Source organism: Carex rostrata, chromosome 7 (assembly GCF_964058835.1).
Source record: "Carex rostrata chromosome 7, lpCarRost1.2, whole genome shotgun sequence".
Classification (NCBI taxonomy): Eukaryota; Viridiplantae; Streptophyta; class Magnoliopsida; order Poales; family Cyperaceae; genus Carex; species Carex rostrata.
Genome location: NC_135924.1, coordinates 6,667,350 through 6,687,296, shown reverse-complemented (window position 1 = coordinate 6,687,296; position 19,947 = coordinate 6,667,350). Strand labels below are relative to the sequence as shown.

At 32.2% G+C, this 19,947-nt stretch overlaps 1 protein-coding gene across 4 annotated transcripts; it reads right to left on the bottom strand.

Annotated features, from left to right (window-relative positions):
- Window positions 1-548: 548 nt before the first annotated feature.
- LOC144557005 (protein NEOXANTHIN-DEFICIENT 1) lies at window positions 549-4,279 on the bottom strand. 4 transcript variants are annotated; one of them, XM_078305543.1, is made up of 11 exons: window positions 4,124-4,279; window positions 3,942-4,010; window positions 3,779-3,862; window positions 3,564-3,627; window positions 3,401-3,447; window positions 3,238-3,292; window positions 3,109-3,147; window positions 2,842-3,010; window positions 2,272-2,335; window positions 2,071-2,127; window positions 549-1,040 (listed from the first exon to the last, which is right to left on the bottom strand). In XM_078305543.1, the coding sequence occupies exons 2-11, from the start codon at window positions 4,004-4,006 to the stop codon at window positions 785-787; spliced, it is 900 nt and encodes a 299-aa protein (XP_078161669.1). In that variant the 5' UTR covers window positions 4,007-4,010; window positions 4,124-4,279; the 3' UTR covers window positions 549-784. The 4 variants fall into 4 exon arrangements, with proteins under 4 accessions (XP_078161669.1, XP_078161671.1, XP_078161668.1 ...); XM_078305545.1 differs by lacking the exon at window positions 3,779-3,862; XM_078305542.1 differs by lacking the exon at window positions 4,124-4,279 and having other exon boundaries at window positions 3,942-4,104.
- Between the last annotated feature and the right edge of the window lie 15,668 nt (window positions 4,280-19,947).

The following is a 19,947-nucleotide window of genomic DNA, read 5'->3' as shown; positions in this document are numbered from 1 at the left end:
ATAGATTGTTCCCCTAGAATTTGAATCTCGGTGCTTCATCTCAAACTCACATTGATTAATTACTTGAGCTTCCAACCACAACAATAATTAAATAAAAAAATTAACTATCCTATTCTAGGTCTAATTTACTCTCCGTTCAATTAGTCACAAGATCAATTCATCAAAGCCCATACTACATTTTTTGAATATTCCATGTAAGTTGGCAAACATTACAAAGGGGCAGCAAATTTGATTATTAAAATTCTGAACAAACAAATTCAACCACACATGAAATTTTGTTTTCACAGGCACATAGAGCACAAAATGTAGAATGCTACTAGAGAGACATTTAACAGCCAGCCCATATTGCACAAAATGAAAGGTATAAATATCCAAACATGTAAAAGAGTATGACATCACATTAGTCACAACTCACAACTTAGTAAGCACAATTGAATAAAATAAGATATTATTTTTCCCACTTCCACTGATTAAATACTTGAGCTTCAAACCACAACAGTAACAAAAAAATATTAACTATATTCTGGGTCTCATTTAATTCAGTTCAATCAGTCACAAGATCAATTCACAAAATCATCAAAGCCCTCGTTACATTGTTTGCATTCCATGTGAATTGGCAAATATTAGAAAGGGTACACTGCAATTCTGATAATTTAAATTCTGAGCAAACAAACAAACATCTCAACCACACACAAATGAAAAATTAAATCAAAGCAAACGTCGACAAAAAAGAACCCATGCTCAACAAAATTATGACACCAGGTCTTCCAAAAAATTAGGACCGCTAAGTCCTCCAAAACCTACTAACTTCATTCTTTCTTGACATTGGAACTACGATTTTAGGAGCTCCAACCCACATTTTCAAAAAACTAAACTTTAAGGCTAATATTGGTTTCGACAACAATACCGAAATGCTTCTCGTTTGTGCCTCCTCTTCAGATAATTGATCAGAATTTACATATGCTCCATTACCAGAACTTTTCTGAGGCTCTTTCTCCACTATTGAACTATATACTTTTGCAGGTTTTACTGCAGATACCCTGCAATTGCAACAAAACTGAACTTGACCTCACAGGAAACTAATAGTTTCCGAGTAAAAATAGATTCAGATCTAATATTCTTTATTACTGAGGGTGAATGTGTGGTAACTCCTAGCAACCTTAAAAAATTGATATTAATCATACAAAATAATTTCTTTACTTCTGCTACTTGATATACCCAACTTTTTTGTCATGCATTAGGTTAGATGTTACAGTTTTGGGTCGGAGTGCTTAATTTTTCAAGCATGAGTAGTACGAAACATATGAAGCTAAAAAGGTGATGTCAGGGTAGCAGTTATCATAGCAGCTGTTTTGATGCACCATGCCGGTCAAATTCAGGTGGGGTCCAGAACAGATGGGTCATGGGTCAAGCCAACCTGGCCCTCATAGCTACAAATTTTATATTTTTGCATTATAGTTGATATGGTTAGATTTGGTGCTTGCTAGTGTGGGAAAAATGGCATGGCAGAGTTGGCTCCGTCACAGAACGGCACGGCACGTGTTACTGTTCCATGTCGTGACCATTCGCATGCTGTCACCACCCCTTGACATTTTGGTCACGACACGCAAAAGATCCGGTCACGGCACGTAATCACGCGAGTCATATGTAATTAGGACCGTTAGGTCTTAATCAAATGGTGAATCTTGAAGAAACTAACTTAAATTATGAAAAAATAGTTAAATGTAAGAAACGTGACTAGTTACGTTTGGACACGGCACGTGAATAGTCACGGAACGCGAGTCACAGCGTGCACGCGCGTGACTCGCATGCCGTGACCACCTCTTGACATTTTGGTCACGGCACGGCACAAGACCAAAGTCACAGCGTTTTAGTCACGGCACGGCACGTTTTTTCCACTCTAGTGCTTGCTTCTTTTTCAAAATGTATCACTGCTAGGTAGGTTTTACTACTAATATTCAATTCAACCAATATGTATTATTTCAACTGATACAGGTCGGGATTAAGGGTAGGTGGGTCATGACCAGGGTCAAGAATCGAAGGTTATTTGGCTCAGAAATAAAATTATACCTGCATTCTATATCACATGAGTACTTGAGAAGGTGGGGATAGTCTTCTGTTCGCCCACTGCAATTCCAAGATTTATAATTTATCCTCAGATAATGAGGCTGCATTTTGCATTCTGTAACTCTCTGTGAAACTGTGAGTAGTGCGTGTGTGTGTATCGTTTGAGTTTCAAAGAGAGAGAGATATGAAGTCGTGTTATCTTACCTGAAGCTAGGAAGTGACATTCTGATCTTAGGCATCCCCTTGTCACTGTTTTCTGATTTTAATACTGCCCAAAAATAAATAACAAATTAAGCAGTCATAAATGGAAAACTAAGTATTATCAGTCCTTACACGCATAGGTTCTCAAGAGGAAAAGACAAACTTTGCCAACAGAATATAATAAGTTCAGAGTTAGGTTAAATGGAAGAAAGATCATAACATAAAAGAATAAGAAAAAAAATTTGCTAACGGCTCTTTTTAATTAATTAACCCAGTTATAGGATACCTACTCAACAGGCTTTTCCAATAAGCTACCTTTTAACAACAAAAAAAGAAAGAAAGAAAAAGTGTTAAACTCTACTAAACCCAACTGGAGAAACAAAAATGACCCTAAAGGAATCTTGAAGGAAAAAGCACAACTACAATAAGTAACTCAGGGCCCCTCACCTCACTACAAGATAAGTTTATATGCACCTTAAGATAATACTACAAGTCCCCAAGAGTTACACACAACATATAAGCTAAAGTCTAATTTGAAAATGATTTATGGAAGGCCAATTCAATGAGAATTACCAGAAAATGGTAGACTGATATTGCACAATGGCATTTCAGAAGATTTTTTAGCCTCTGAGACTTCGATCTCACCATGCTCCATTTGATTGCCAAAATTTGAATTCATGGCAATCCCGTTGAAAAAGCTTTGACTTTTATTAGATGATTTCTCAGTCGCTGCCAAAATTTTCTGTCTCATGAAATATGATGTTTGTTAAAAGTTATGAACCAAAAAGTTCAATTGAAATAATAAGTTTAAAAATAATGATAAATAAAAGTTATAAGTACCTTCGAAAATGTGGCAGTATGGCTCGGAAGCCCTATTTCCTACGAGAAAAGGTAGTGTTTACATCAGACACAAAAATAATTATAACAAAAATTGAAATGAACGCACTATTTCAAGGTTCTTTTTTATACCTTTCGTCCGTGATGGCAAGCCTCGTCACTGTTCACCAGTACTCGGGCAGCCCATCTATTGGATATGATCAAAGGAAACACAATTGTTTATCAGTACAAATACGATTTGACGGAGAAACTCTGATTCATGCAAGAAATAATGTAAATTGTATGGGGAAAGTACGCGCATGAGGTTGGAGGGTTCCAAACAATTCCAGCAATTACCACAAGCTGCACAATTTTAAAAGTATATATCTTCAGTATATAAGCTTTTGATTCAAGTAAACTCATATAATACATGCATACAATTATCAGCATAGTCGGGCCATGAAAATTAAACTACTAACCTCGTCAAACTTTCCTGCCGGGCTGTCTTCATAGTGAGCAAGGAAAAACCCCCCAAGGGTATATCTGTAAAATTCCAAAATTTGGTGATCTGAAATCTCAAATTCAATGACATCAAGTAGTACACATATTAACAAATTACTACAAGAAAGTAAAGAATTGTCATTTTCGTGAAGTTACAGCAAGGGTATAAATGGAAAGAGGATATTATTAGTACCCAAAGGCTTCAACTAATCTGAACTCTTTAGGAATAAAAGCCCGAGCTGTCTCAGCTTTAACTAGGTGGAGCTGGTAAAGTGCACTGAAATAAATCAAACCACATTTAATTGCACAGTAAAAGAGGAAGAAAAAAACAGTTATTGAAGAAAGTATGTACTTGCCTGCCTCTGAAAAACCAAGGAGGCCCAATGTGATATTTAGATGATGTCTCTTCTTTCACCTCCATTTCTCTATTATAAATATAGACTAACTAATTCGAATACTGGTTATGTAAGAAACCACAGGAGAGACTGTAAAGAAATAACTATTTAAGAGGAGCTAAAGATAAGTAACAGTACAGTACTTCAAATTTTATAGTTGGAACAGCAATGTAGGTAAAAGAAGAAACCTTAAGCAGGAATCAGGAGTTAGTAAGAAGAAGTTCGAGGGAATAAAGTTGAGAGATTAATGGGTTTTAAATTGCAAAGGATTCTCTTTTCAGAGAGGAAGGGAATCAGATGTAGGAGTTGCAACAAAAGATCAGATAGGGGAAGGGGAAGAAAGGAGAGAAGGTAGAGAGTGACAGCAAGGAGAGAGTGTAAAACAGTATGGAAATCCAAAATTTTATTTTCTGTGGTTCATATTTGTAGATACCAATTTGCCAAAGCTTGGTTGTCTCTTTCCAGAATCCCTTCAACTATGCTATGAGCCACAAATTTCCTTATTTTTATTACAAAAAAATTGAAGGAGAAGAAAAGACAAAAGAAAGAAGGAAAGAAAAACAAAGAATGCGCATCACCTGAGATATCTCATATTTTACGTGACCGACGTGTCCGGTGCCTACTCGGGGAAAGTGCGGGGACCAGTGTTATTTTAGCTTTGATATTCGTGCACAACGTATTTGAACGGTTGAAATTTCTCAAAAAGTCACGCAAGATATAAGATATCTCAGAGGCAAATTGAAAAAAGGAAGATCTGTAGTCTGTACGCAGATGATTTGATTAGAGGTTTCTGTGGGGTCGGGTCGGGTGCCGAGCCGAGTTTCGAATCGTGTTTGAGCTGGATAAGGATAAGGTAGACTGGTATGGTCGTATGGGCCTCAAATCTCAATGGTACGATACGGATGCATTTATTTTTATCCGCATCCTATAAATTAATGAAAAAATAAATAAACTTATTCTTATTCATCTTTTGGGAGAATTTGTGTTCTCTCATGTTGTAATTACGTATAATAGTGAAATAGTGAAAGAAAAGACATTTATATACTCGTATATATTGGACCTGTTTAGCTCCATATGAAATAGTGAAAAAATAGAGGAAAAATAGAATTTGGAATTATTAGCTTATACATTGCACTCTTTCGGTCGTATTCAATTAGTCAAATAGTGAAACAGTAGAAGAGTTTAAGAGTGTTGAAAAATAAGTCAATTTTATTTCTTGAGAAAAAAAATATATATTCTACCATCTCCATGAAATTGATAATTGGATCATAGAATAATAAATGAGGGGCCAAAGTGTAAAAGACAAAAATTGATAATTGGATCATAGCGAAAATTCAAAATCAATTTTACTTTTTTCAATTCCAATGGTGATGAACAGTGAATAATTGAACTCTTTACAAATTCTACTTTTTTTTTATTTTAATAGTTTGCAAAATAAGTCCTCAATTATTTTCTTATTCGGTGGAATAAAACATCTCTTACACTCTATTCCTCTATTCTACTCTTATCAAACAGACTCATTAAAATATGTAATATGAATAATTTGATCGGCTATAACTTAAATCACAAACTCTAACCAAACAAAAAATAATTTATAACCAGTCTAAGTTGGAATAGATCTTACCCAAAGGAATTTATCCAAGAAAGGTTATGGAGGCTAAATTTCAAAATTCATCAAAATTACTTTAAATTCTACAAAAATATAGTTTACTAATCCAGATCTAAGAGTTGCAACAAAAGATCAGATTGGGGAAAGGGGGAGAAGGGAGAGAAGGGATAGAGTGACAACAAGGAGAGTGTAAAACAGTATTGAAATCCAAAATTTTAATTTCTATGGTTCATATTTGTAGCTACCAAATTCCCAAAGCTCGGTTCTCTTTCCAGAATCCCTAAATCTATTGTATGAGCCACAAATTTTCTTTTCTTTTTAATTTAAATTGAACGAGAAGAAAAGACAAAAGAAACGAGAAGATAAAAGCCTTCCCGAGTCCCGACAAATGGTACGGGAAAAAAGGAAGAGTGCACCTCCTCTAAGATATCTCATATTTGACGTGTCCGATGCCTATTCGGCAATAGCGCAGGAACCAGTATTATTTGAGCTTTGAGATTTGTGTAGAACATATTTCAACGGTTACGATTTCTCAAAAAGTCAAGCAAGGTATAAGATATCTCAGAGAGATTTGAAAAAGAAAGAGGTGTACGCAGATGATTTGATTAGAGTTTTCTGTGGGGTCGGGTCGAGTGCGGAGCCGAGTTTCGAACAGTTAACTGTGTTTGAGCTGGATAATGATAAGGGAGGCTGGTAGGGGCTCAATGGGTACGATACGGAATAACGGATGCTTTTATTCTTATTCGCATCCGATAAATTAATATTAATAATAATAAAAAACTTTTATTAATCTTTTCGGGAAATCTGTATCTCCGTAGGTTGCAATTATGTGGAATGCTAAAATAGTGAAAAAACAGAGGAAGCATTTACATACATACATGTGGAATAGTAAAATAGTAGAAAAATAAAAGAATATTGAAAATGAATTGATTTTATTTTTTGAAAAAAAAATTTCTATTTTATCATTTTTTTTAAAATAGAGAATTGGATCATAGAAGAATATACGAGGGATCAAAATGTAAAAGACGGAGGTTTGATGTAATAGTTCACTTTGGAGCTATGTTATCCGATACTCCACTTAGGGTCCTGTATCTGTATCGAATACGGATACACACATGATAAGTCCCAATACGTATCGGATATGCCGGCTGGCGTATCATTTCTCTTCCGATGCTGTTGTCGATACGCACAGATACTGCTATTTTTCACCAGATACGAAGACGATATGCAAATAGACTCTTCTAATTTCCATCTGTGAGCCACGCTTGGACCGAGCTGTTCCATACATTTCACTTTTGGATGCACCGTGAGTTGTGAGCTGCGACAAGACCAATAAATTAAGCAAAAATCAGAAGCTTCACCGCAAATCGAACTTGGAAACATGAGTTATGCAACCACTACACTGGATAAATTTAGTTGTCATAATGTAGTAGCTATTATATTTAACTTATACAAAATATCCTAACCAAAATTTTTAATATTTAATTTATGTAATACAAGTATTAAATTATTAATATAATTAAAATAATAAAAAATAATGTATAATAGGTGTGTCATATCCGGAATTTTTGAAAATTATCGTATCGTATCTAGTATGATACCCATACTCGTATCCATGCAACATAGCTTTGGAGTGTGACTAGAATGGGAAAAATAACACGCTGGAGGCAGCTCTATCACAGAATGACACGGTTCCATCACGGAACGGCATGGCACGAGTGTTAGTTACAGGCCATGACTTACGTGTCTCGTGCCGTAACCATTTACATAGCGTGACCAATTGTTAGCAAAGAAGACACAAAAGATATGTCAGTCACGATTCGAAACGGTCCATTAGATCACTATCAGACGGTCGTGATTGAACCAATTTGAAAAAAAAGTCGTCATGTGATTAGTGCGTCGGGTGGTGTCACGGATGTGCGTCGTGCGACGTGAGAAGGTACGAGCGCGGAAGGAATTTGACAACTCGCTATTTTTTTTTTTTTACTTTACGAAGAGTGAAGAGTGATTTGGACAACTGCCAGTCTGCCATATTGGTCCATGAAATGCCCGTAGGCTGGAGCTTATTATATAATTGTCTTCCTATAAGTATAATTTTTTAATTAAAATATTTACATCTCAAGATTATCATTTTGTAAATACACTAACATGTTTTCATGACACTTTTACCACATTTTTAGATTTTTTTTTAATTACTTTCCCAAACAACAATTCTAAATTCTGGACGAAAAACTATTTTTTTAGCATCAATTTTTTTTCAATATTAATTCTTCATTTTAAATTTTAAAGAATCGTTTCATATTTTTTTTGAAAAATTTCAAACAAAAAATCTCAATAAACAAATTTAAATAACATTAAATGCGATCAAACGTGGCTAGATCACAGCATGACTTAGTCAGAGCACATGAGTCACGTGCCGTGATTATTCGTGTGCCGTGACCACTCCTCGTAAGTGAAAAAATAACTTGGTCACGACACGGCACTTCACGTGATCAAAGTCACAGCATGTTAGTCACGGCACGACACAACACATATTTTCCACTTCACTCTGTACAAAATTAATTCGAAATTATAAAAACTTTATATGTAAATTCATCACTCGTAAAGTAAATCGGTTTCAACGGTTTGAATTTATTATTTGAAACTAATCTAATAGGTTTTGGAGTTAAAACTCACCAAACAATAGGGTGAGCTTAAGCTCACCAAGATGTTTGATGAGCTTAACTCCAAAATATATTATATCGGTTTCAAACGACAAATTTAAGTCGTATTAAAGAATCAGTCTCTCATTGTATTACTTTCTAAGCCCACTCCATGAATATATTCACAAGCTCGAGAAAATTAACATATCATTAAGATGTATATTTACATATTGTACATTCTTAAACTAAATATGAATGGCTTTTTAAGAGTTTGTACAGTAGTATATAAACCTAGTAATATATGAACGAATTGTTCAATAAACAATTTCAATCAATGAGAGCATGAACAAAAAAATCAATTGTGTGCCAGAAAATCAAAATTGGAACAGAGGGTAGAGGGCCTAGACATTAAATTTAATGCAGAAGGCTGACAGGCTTTGTAAGGCCCAAAACCAAGCCCATAATAAATTAAATCAAAGGAAAGTGATCAGCGGCATATTTCGATAAAAAAAAAAATTCTAATAATCTAATTACTTCTTGTTAAATAATTCTCATAATATTTTTCATTATTCATTTAATTCCATAATAAATTTCATAATTTAATTAAGTGTTATCATCATTTAACTAATTCATCTAACTTTTATTATATTTAAATTAAATCCAAGACCTTAACAACTATAAGTAAAAAAAAAATGAATTATTAATTCAGGTGCTACAAATTACATGATAAGTTGTTCAGAGTTGTTATTAAAATTCGTATATAAAGACGAGACGACTGTTTTAAAATAAAAACTAATTTAGTGTCAAATTAGCAATAAAGCACGTATTAATTACACAACAAATATATACTTTACAAATTGATGCCTCAAATTGCAGGTGCGATGTTATATGAGATCTAAATTATGAAATAAAGAGTTTAGGTTGAACTAAGCCGATAAAACATAACTAAATTGAACCATATTAAAATAGCATAAGCTGATCTTTAGACCGTCTTAAAATGTAAAAAGTTAAGCCTCATTTCAAGATGATTTAACATGTATCGTAGTGACAAGACTTGCAACAAATTTGCATTTTATTCTTTTTTCGATCTTTTTGAACCGAACTCCGAAAAAATGCAAACAAAAATGTATAATACGTTTTATTCGCAAATAAAATGTGAATCACGAATTATTCGCAAATAAAATGCGAATCACGAATTATTCGCAAGAAAAACATCAAAAAAAAAATTTGAATTTTTTTTTGCTGGTTTATTTTTTGCTTTCTTATTGTACCGAATCATTCCCGAATTATATCCGAATCACGAATTTTTGATCCCACCGAATCGAACCCGAACTATTCGTTTGTCACTATGAACCATGTTTGGTTGTGGCCTAAAGGGTCGAATAAGGAGTTTAGGCCTCGTTATTCCACCAAATGTTCATTAATTGAGCCGGACTAAGATGACATAAGCTGATCTTTAAACCGGCCTAAATTAAATGACCTCACATGGTGGTTTAATTTTATTCCACCTCGTGGCCTAACTTGAATAATTATAATAATATTTTATTTGTATATAATTAGTCTATTATTAATAATTATTATTAGTGAGTCTCCTGAGTAGTTTAACAGAAAAATTTCCAATATTATCTAACTTTTATTTTCAGCATTAATATCGAAACATTTAAAACTCTGTTTATATCATTTTAAAATGTCACGCGCAAGTATTTCTATATAGTTTTAACTCTTAATTAACTTTTGTTTCAAGCCAAAAAAAATAAATGATTCTTAAGATTTACAACAATTGATAATAGCCAAAAAGAAAAAACTCTTAAACCTCTATTTGGAAGCACACTCTTAACTACTTTTGTACAAAGTATTGGTTTAACTGTAATAGTCAAATTATTCAAACCCCTCTCTCAACAATAACACTGCAGTGCATGTAAAATGAATTATTGATTTTGTTCTTCAATCATGCTTGCTATCTTTTTCTTTATTTTCAAAATCTAAAGAATCGATCTGAATTGCTCAGCATATCTTCATATTAAAATATGTTTAGAGACTAAATTTTATATTTTTCTTAAATTCTTGGACAATTTGTTTAGATAGATAACTAAGGGGGAAAACAGAGTGGGTAATATTATATCCGTATTCAAAACATTAAATATGAATATCTAATATTTACAGATATTGAATACAAATACTGATATACTTTTACATTTCAATTATTCTTATTTAGATAGTAGATGCATACCACATAATTTAATATATATTATGAAAAAATGTTATTCATCATTTATATTTAGATAAATATTATGAACTTAGGTATTTTCCTAATAATACTTATATATTTTTAATAAATATTCAATCCAATGTGTATTTGTATCTATCTAATATTTGATCCTATCTGTATCCGAAAAAAAAATGGATATGAATATGATCCGTTTTCACCCTATAAGTATTAGACTTTGAAAATAAAAATAAAGATATGAGATATAATTAAAGCTCAAAACAACTTATTTTTTCCCTACAACAAAATATGATAATGTTGAACTTCTGCATAGCACCCTGGTGGTTAAAATAGAAACGGTGAAACAGTTAAAAAAAATATTCCCAGCAGCAAAAAGAGAGAGAAAAGACGTAAAAGAGGAGGTGGGAGTAAATAGAGCACAGAGAAGTCCCGGCAGCTTCAGCGCCAAAGCAGGAAGCAATCAATACTCATTCCCTACCATCATATCTAATTTTAAACTATCACCTAAAAGAATGTATTGCATGCTTCCATATCTTCTCTACCTTCTTCCTTGTTCCTTCTGCTCTCTTTTCAAAATTCTTCATACAATCATACTTATCGGGCAATGTTCATCAATGCATTTACGACATTTATTCTGATCTGTCATATTTCATAACAAGCAAGCATTGGTGACAAAAAAGAAGAATAACAAGATTAGATTATATACATTTACTACAAGCAAGCATTACCTAAACAAAAGAAAAATGAAAATAAAATAAACGAAAATGTTTAAAACAGAGAGATGTCTCTGTTTTAGCAGAGAAAAGCAGAGCAACCATCGTCAAAGTTAAGCGCATAACTAAAGGGGTCGTAATGGAAGCTAAAGCGTTGCTTTCTCGCTCCAAATTGTCTCCTTATCTCCGCCCTCAGCCTCCAGTAGAGACTCACCAGCTTCTTCTTCCCTCCACATAACCCCATCCCTGTCTCCACCATTGCTATGACGACCTCCATTTATCTCTAAGAATTAGTTTCCTCGTGAGCGGGAATGTGACAAATGACAAATGCTTGATGCTCTGCTCCGTCTTCTTTCTCTCTTTAATCGGGCGTGTGTGTTGTCAGTGGTTCGAATTTTAGAAGTTGTTAAAAGACAATATAAAAAGGCTGAGAGGATTTGCCAGGAAGAGAGAGAGGATGTATGATGTATGATGGATGCTGGATGGATCATGTATCGATCTGTTATTGTGGCGTTTTGCGTTGAATTGGGGATAAGAGTCACGTGGAGGGATTAATGGATGTACACGTCGGATTGGGGTAAAAATGAGAGGAGAAAGCGCTATAAAGTGCTTTGATTCGTCGAAACAGTTCTTTGTTGTTTGTTTGCACATTTTCATGTTGGCTGGTCAATGGTGTCAATTCGGATCGTCAAATCAGAATAACAATGATTATAATTATGCGCTTAGAGAAAATAATTATTAACCTTTTATTATTATAATTAAGTAAGAATGGTTTATTTTCACATGATGCATATTTTGTGCGTTCTAGTTTGATTACAGTTGAATGTTTTAAAAAACATACGTTGTCTAATATTATATAGCTTCTAGCTTTAACTCTTTTCAATCAATGTAATTGTTTACGAATTTTTGATTAAAAAAGTATTTGCATAGTTATTAAAGATGGTCAGTAAATTTTAAACTGGAACTGAATTAGTTCAGATAGGACAGTCTAAATTCAAACTCAATCTTTTGAGTTATTTTACGAGATTATTTGGACTCAAGTAAGCTCAGAGATGGGACAATTTATCCGTCTGAATTTTGGAACTTTTTAGAAAGGTATACAAGCTCACATTTGTCCCCTTAAAAAATATTTTTTGACCCTTTTCTGAAAAACCCAAAATCCTAATTTACTAGAATTTTTTATCATTATATGTACAATTAAAGTAAGTTTGAAATGATTAATGGATTTGAACCTGATTTACTATTGATTTATCCTCCCTCTGGATCCGCCCCTACATGTCATAGTTTAAGTTTCTATTTGAACAGTCCGATCAGAATCCGTACAAATATTAAAAATGCTTTGTGAATTTCTAACATAGTCGGATTGGTTCAAATACTTATTGGACGGTTCTAATTCAAACTCAAATTTTAAATTATTTTAGAATATTATGATCTTGTTGTGAATTCAGATCTCCTGATCAACTAACTCAAAGATTAAGTTTAAATTAAGATCGTCCGATGAGAATCTGCACAGATATTAATGAAGCTCCGTATATTTCAATTTGAACAGGTCCGTGTTGTACCCACTTGGAACTCACAAGTCACAAGTCACAACCATACATTAACTGCATTAGCGCACTGAAACAAAATTTGAACTGTTTGATATAAACTGTTGAGATCTTAAAAAATATTGCAGGATGGATGTTTGTGGAGTACATTTTGTAAGGAGAATTTAAATTAGTTTCTATTTTTTTTTATTGTATGCAGTTTTGACTTCTTTTTCTGATTCAAAATTAGCAGGTACAGTTGAAATCAGTGTTTTAAAAAACAGCTGTTTAGATCGATTAATCAGTCGATTATTTGTTGGCGGTTACCAAATCGTTATGGATTGTTCCGACTAATTAATCGATTATTTTCTATTATAACAAATTATTCTCATTAGTTGCTTTGTGGTACTCTGTCCATCCGACGAGTGCATATCGTTATATACAACACTGGTTAAAACTGTTTCACTTTTTATTAAGAATAACAATTTTTGGGTTAGTGGTTGAGAATAGTGCTAACCCGAATGGTTTGAGAATAGCACTAACTTTGGACTATTCGGGTTAGTAAAAATGTCGTTTGGATTGTATGTTTGGAATAGCGATGGAGAGAATAAATAAAATAGTGATTAACCTAATCTAATATTTAAACTAATATTATATTACTTTTAATATCTAAACTAATATTTTATTTCATTTAATATTTAGACTAATATTATAATGCATTTAAACTAATATTTTTTAATACTATTTTATTTAATACTAATCTATTTAAATATGATATTATATTTATTTAATGCTAATTTAATATTTTATTTAATACTAATCTAATATTTAAACTAATATTATATTACATTTAAAATTTAAATTAATAATATATTATATTTAATCTAATATTTTATTGAATTATGAACTTAAATTTAAAGTAATATTATATTACATTTAATGTTTACATTAATATTATATTATATTAATATTTAAAGTAATATGATATTTTATATTTTATATTTTATTTATATTAATATTAATATTTAAAGTAATATGATATTTTATATTTTATATTTTATTTATATTAATATTAATATTTAAAGTAATATTTTATCTAAAACTAATCTAATATTTAAACTAATATTATATTAAATATTTAAATTAATATTATATTTTATTTAATATAATATTTTATTTAATATTAATCTAATTTTATATTATAGTTATTTATTACTAATTAATATTATATTACATTTAACATTTAAACTAATATTATATTATATTTAATCTAACATTTTATTTAATATTAATCTAATTTAATATTATATTTATTTAATACTAATCTACATTTTAAAATAATATTATATTTAATTTAATATTTAAACTAATAGTTTATTTAATACTAATCTAATCTAATATTATATTATATTTAATACTAATTTAATATTTAAACTAACTTTCATTGAGATGAATCAAATATTTTACTAATATTACTAACCCCATAAGCTCTATTCTTGCTAACCCACCTTTTTTATGGGTTAGTAGAATAGAGCTATTCTTAAGCTAACCCAAATTGCTAATTTATGTTTGAACCAACAAGAATTGAGAATAGTGGAGCTAATCCAATATTAGCTCTATTCTTGGTTGATCCAAATATACAAGATACCAAATTCACCTCCTTTATATAATGTATCAGCGTTAAAATGACACACAAGAGAGTGCCTCTAGGAGAGGAAATGTGGCCACAGAAAATTTGAAAGTGAAGGAAATAATGTTTGCGTTCTTTGATCAGCGGTTAACCCGGCGATACCTTCTGTAGGGGAACACAAGGTTAAGTTGCATGAACCTCAGCCCATCACTCCATTTATTACAATGCCCATTTATAGCCTGCGGTAATAGTGAAAAGTAAATTATGAATAGTTTCTTTACTTCATTACTTGTGACTTGTGACTTCTGTTGAATCAAAGCGAACAAAATTTTATTTATCAGAAAAATATAATTTTATTATGAAAAACAGATGAATTCATTTTTATCTCTTTTCATCTTATGAAATATTCTGGTTTGATCCCTTCCAGTAGTTATAGGAATTACCGAACCAGTGGTTCGATCCCTATAGTTTCGGTAAATTGTTGAAAATCATGTTACGCAAAATATGAAAACTATAGGGACCAAATCACTCGATAGAGGCTGTCAAAATCGGAAATCCTAAATTCACAGAAATTAAAGTGGAAACAAAATATCGATTCAGTCTCCGTAATGTTTCAAACTGTGTAACCGGTGATGTACAAATTAAAGTGTCTGAATCATTGTTCTTCTTCCTTGTATAAAAAAGAAGAAGTAATACATCATCTCTTTTTCGATAATTTATTTTTTTTATATTTTTAAAAATTAAAAAAATTGCTAAACGAAAGTAGCCCCTGGGATCCTCTCCAGTTAATATGCTGACTGGATAGTCCGTTGGTCATTAGGTGATTTTAGGGGTGTAAACAAATCGGAAATTAACTGATTTCGTCTTGATCCGAATCCAAAAAATAACCTAAATTATCCAATCCGTATCTGTATCTGAGACTATCCATATCCATATCTGAAAAATTATAACGGATAAGGATAAAATAAGACTTAACTATCCGTATCCGACTGTTTACACTTTTAATTAAACCACAACAAATGTGCTATATGCTCTTAAATTAATTTATTAGATTGCATATTGTATTAATAAATTATTAAATTGCATATAAATATATATTTTAATCAACAATATAACATTATGACATAATTAGTGACTAATATTTTAATAATATAATAGATGTTTTATAACTAACAAGCTAATTATGAAAAATATCCGTATCCGTCCGATATCCAATCCGTATCTGTTACTTTTAATACCCAATTCGTATTCATATCCGTATTTGAAAAATTATATCAGATTCAATACGAATACGGTAAGACCACTGTCCGACCGTTTACACCCCTAGGTGATTTGGCAATGAAGTGGCAAGGAGTCAAGAACACTGAACACAGCGCGGCTGGATAAGGCTGACCAACCAGGGAGCAAGATTACAAGAATATATTTTTTTAGTACAAAACAAAAACAAAGCATGTTACCGAATCTACTGCATGTGAGATGTGACCAAATGAAATGAGGACCACCAATAACTAAATATTTTGAAGTCTTTAGATCACACTACTTTGGTGGAAAATTGCTCTTTTCTTTCAACTATTTTGACTGCCCCAACTAGTCTTGTTATTTTAAAATTGCTTCTTTTCATGAGATGTTGAAAATAATGTGAATTCTTTTTAAACAAAAAGGTTGCGTAATTTGAGTAATTTTTTAAATTTATTTATCTAAAAATTCTTTTTCTGATTACAAATTTATTTAATTTCAATAAAGTATGTTCAAGTTTGAGTAATTTTTAAAAAATATTATTTATTATAAGTATTTATGATTTTGAACAATTGAGTTTTAACTGTTTTTCTTTAAAGTTGTTTAAGTTTTCTTCAAATAAATTTGAATCACTTATAAAGTAATTTAGTCATATTAAAAAATAACATATGTTAGGTTAGGAAGAGAGTAATAATAATTAAATTTGTCAAAAAGAGAATGAATTAAGTTAAAATTACCTATGAAGTTGGGAACTGAATCTTCTACCTCTTATGAATAGGAAATTTCTACCCATGAAGTCACTGACACATAAATATGAAATGGATAATGACATTTAAATATTGGATATGATTTTGCTTCAAAACTCACTCTGAATCCACGTGTCAATAAATTTATGGGTAGGAATTTCCTACTCGCATGAGAACAAGTGATCCGGTTCCTTAAAGTTGCTTCAACTTTACTCCAACCTAAGTAATTTTGAACTTTATAACATCTTAAATGTTATAAAAAAATGTTAATTATTTTTAAGGAAGGTAAAAAATGTTAAAATAAATTTTGAACTTTATAATATCTTAACCTGAGTAATTTTTTTTTGTTAGGGAAGGTAAAAAAATGTTACACATTATAATACATGCTGACAATCTGGCACACTTGCTCTCAACGTTCTTTAAAATCTGAATGAAATCAGTTTAAATTACATTAACTGTGTGGATTTAATTGAAGGATGTAGCTCGCTGCTCTAGGGCTGCAAACGAATCGAATCGAATCGAACTTATCTCCGTTTGAGTTTGAATAAGATTCAAACTGAATTGGTTTGATTTGTTTTAGAACAAACTAATTTTGAATCGAATTAATTGTGAACTACAAATTTTTCGAGTCGAAGTCAATCGAATTACGAGTTACAATTTTTTTTGGCAACTCTAATTACACCGGTAGTTTATGCATTAGTTTTTTTTTGCACGGAACAAAGTTCACATAGTTTCCTTTTATCTTTCATGAATTCACACTGATAAATTATGAGCCAACTCAAGATTCTCTTACCTTTTACACTGCTGAATTGATTAAAATCATGACATGGACCTAGTTATGGAACTTATTCCATTGTTAATTTGTTAGGCTACTGAAACATTTTCCTATTATAAGTTATCATTACATTAACAATTTTGAGGTCTGATATAAGTTTGGTTCTTGCATTATCAAAAATTGATGGTTGAATTTATTTGTTGCATTATTTGAAATTCAAATTTAAATAGTTTGCGAATCAATTTCAAACGAATTATATCTAGTTCAAGTTTGATTTAAATAAGATTCAAACCGAATTAGTTTAATTTGTTTCAGAACAAATTAATTTTGAATCGAATTAATTAAGAATCTGTTCGAATCTTACTCAAATCGAACAAGGCTGCTCGCATGTGGCCACGTGGGATATCAATTGCAAATTGGGGACTCCATGGAATATAAATTGCAACGCAAATACCTAAACGCAACACGGACGCGATCTCGGATTCTCGGTTCACGGATAGGAATCCAGCGTTAAAACCGCCAGTTGAAAGAGTGCATATCCTCTGAGATATATCAACTTTTGCGTGACTGACGTGTCCGGTGGTCAGTATTATGTGTGCTTGGAGATTCGTGCAGAACGTATTTAAACAGTTGGGATTTTTTATAAAGTCACGCAAAGTTTGTGATATCTCAGAGGATACGAATTCCAATTGAAATCTCTCTGTCTTTGCATTTGATTTCATCAGCTCCTCATCGGGTACATAAATTCCAGCTTTTAATGAGAGGACAGCAGAGCAGAGCAGAGATGTCATCCGTCATAGGCCAAGCGTGCCATCACGATCCTTCCCAGAGATTCTGTCCCACCTCGTTTTGCGCGCTCGTTTTTCATCCACCACCCACTGTTTTCACCTTTTTAATCCTTCATGTAATGATAGTAAAAGTCCTTTTTAACCCTACACATCTGCTGACGTGGCTGTTGCAGTTGTTTAGTCAGCTGAGTTGGTTCCTATCCACTTTAGAGGGGATTTATTGGATGATTTAGGAGTTAGGACTTAGGACAGATCTATCTGGACCAGTTCCTTGCTATACAGAGAACGTCTGGATGACTGGATCGGATCTCATCAAATACGCGCGTAAACAGCCTAATACGGTTCCAGTGGCGGAGCCAGGATCTGAGTTAGAGGCAAATCAGCGAGCAAGCATTATTGCTGTGATTTTTTTCAAATACGCTGCTGCCACTCCCATAATAAAATAATAATATTTGAGCTGTTTTATGTAATGGGCTGTTTTGTGGGCTAAAATAAAGGGAGGCAGAAGGTAAATCAGAGGTAGGCAAAATGTTTAATCACTATAGTTGATAAAATAAAAAATCAATTTTCATGGGTGGACAGTTACCCACCTCTGGAATTAATTGGCTCCTTCTCTGCTAATACCCATAATCTTATCAGAACCGATATATACCGTTGGATCTTAAATCGACGGAGAAGTCTTGCGTGTATCTTCAGAGATGGGACTCAAGAATTTGGTCAGCAGTGCAAAAAAATAATGAACTTGTGTCGTGTCATGACTAACATATCATGATTTTAGTCTCATACCGTGCTGCGTTGTGTTTAAATTAATTTTTCGCGTACCGTGTTGAGTCATGATTAAAATGTCAAGGGATGGTCACAGCGTGTGAGTCACACCGTACCCAAACATGCTATTATCAAACGTGACTTGCATGACCATTTAATCATAATTTAGATTAGTTTATTCAAGATTCACAATTTGATCAAAATTTAATGGTCATAAATGCATGAAACATGACCACGTGCCGTATCGTGTCATCATTAGATTTTTTGCGTGCCGTGTCTTACTAAATTTTTTAAAAATGATCACAACACCGAGATACACGAATCACATCACATAACTGATACACGTACTATGTTGTTCCATACCATTTCGTAACGAAGCCAACTCCACCGTGCTATTTTTCACGCTCTACACATAACTGTCTGAACTGACGCGTGGCTAATCCGTTCGATTGACTGAGCTGCGACATCTCATCCTTATTATTTTTCTTTTCTTTTTGTCCGGAATAAGCATACTTGATCATCAGAAACAGTCAATAATTCAAAAAACAAATGGGCAAAAATATTTTCGCAAAATTCAAATTTGGCAAACTGTCTACCGGGTACGATTTGGGTCAAGTTCGGATCCCCTGAAGTAATCCAAATTTTCAGTTTACACTCGAAACGTCTTATTAAAATTAAGATCAATATTTGTGCTAAGATAGATTGAATGGTTCGGATCCAAACTCAAAATTTAAGTTATTTTATGACATATTCGTTTGTCACGTAATTGTATAGAATGAGATTTTAATATGAGTTTAAAAATCCACTAATTAATTTACAGAAATCCAATTTCATGGATATGTACGAGAATGGATCTGATCAAATACGGACGTAAAGAGCAGTAATAATACCAAATAATATCAACATTGACGTCGCCTATAAGGGTCTGTTCGGATTTTAATCCCGAAAATACTGTTCACGTGGGGAAAAAAAAAGTCACTCAGACTGAATTTTTTTTTTCACGTGAACAGTAAATTTCAATTCAAACTTTTTCTATTTCCGTTTCTATTTCCATTCCCACTGTGCAGCCAAACAGGACCTAAATATAGATATATATATATATATATAAGAAAAAAGAAAAAACCTTACAATATCCATTGTTTGCTAAATCTATTATAGGATAGCTTCTATGGATGATAGAATTAGTAATATGAACAGATTTTTTTTTTCACTGTTTGACAACCCTTAGTTCTGTTAATAATTATATTTTCAATAGCGGTATCATTTTGATTTGCAACTTTTTTTTACTATTTCCAAACAGAAAATTTCTA

Bases quoted from the DNA above. Each gene is read 5' to 3' on its own strand.
- LOC144557005 (XM_078305543.1), bottom strand. From the start codon at position 4,006: ATGGAGGTGAAAGAAGAGACATCATCTAAATATCACATTGGGCCTCCT. The intron at 3,628-3,778 runs GTACTAATAATA...GGAATTTTACAG, and splicing joins AGATTAGTTGAAGCCTTTGG to ATATACCCTTGGGGGGTTTT. The intron at 2,336-2,841 runs GTAATTCTCATT...ATTTTTGGGCAG, and splicing joins TATCAGTCTACCATTTTCTG to TATTAAAATCAGAAAACAGT.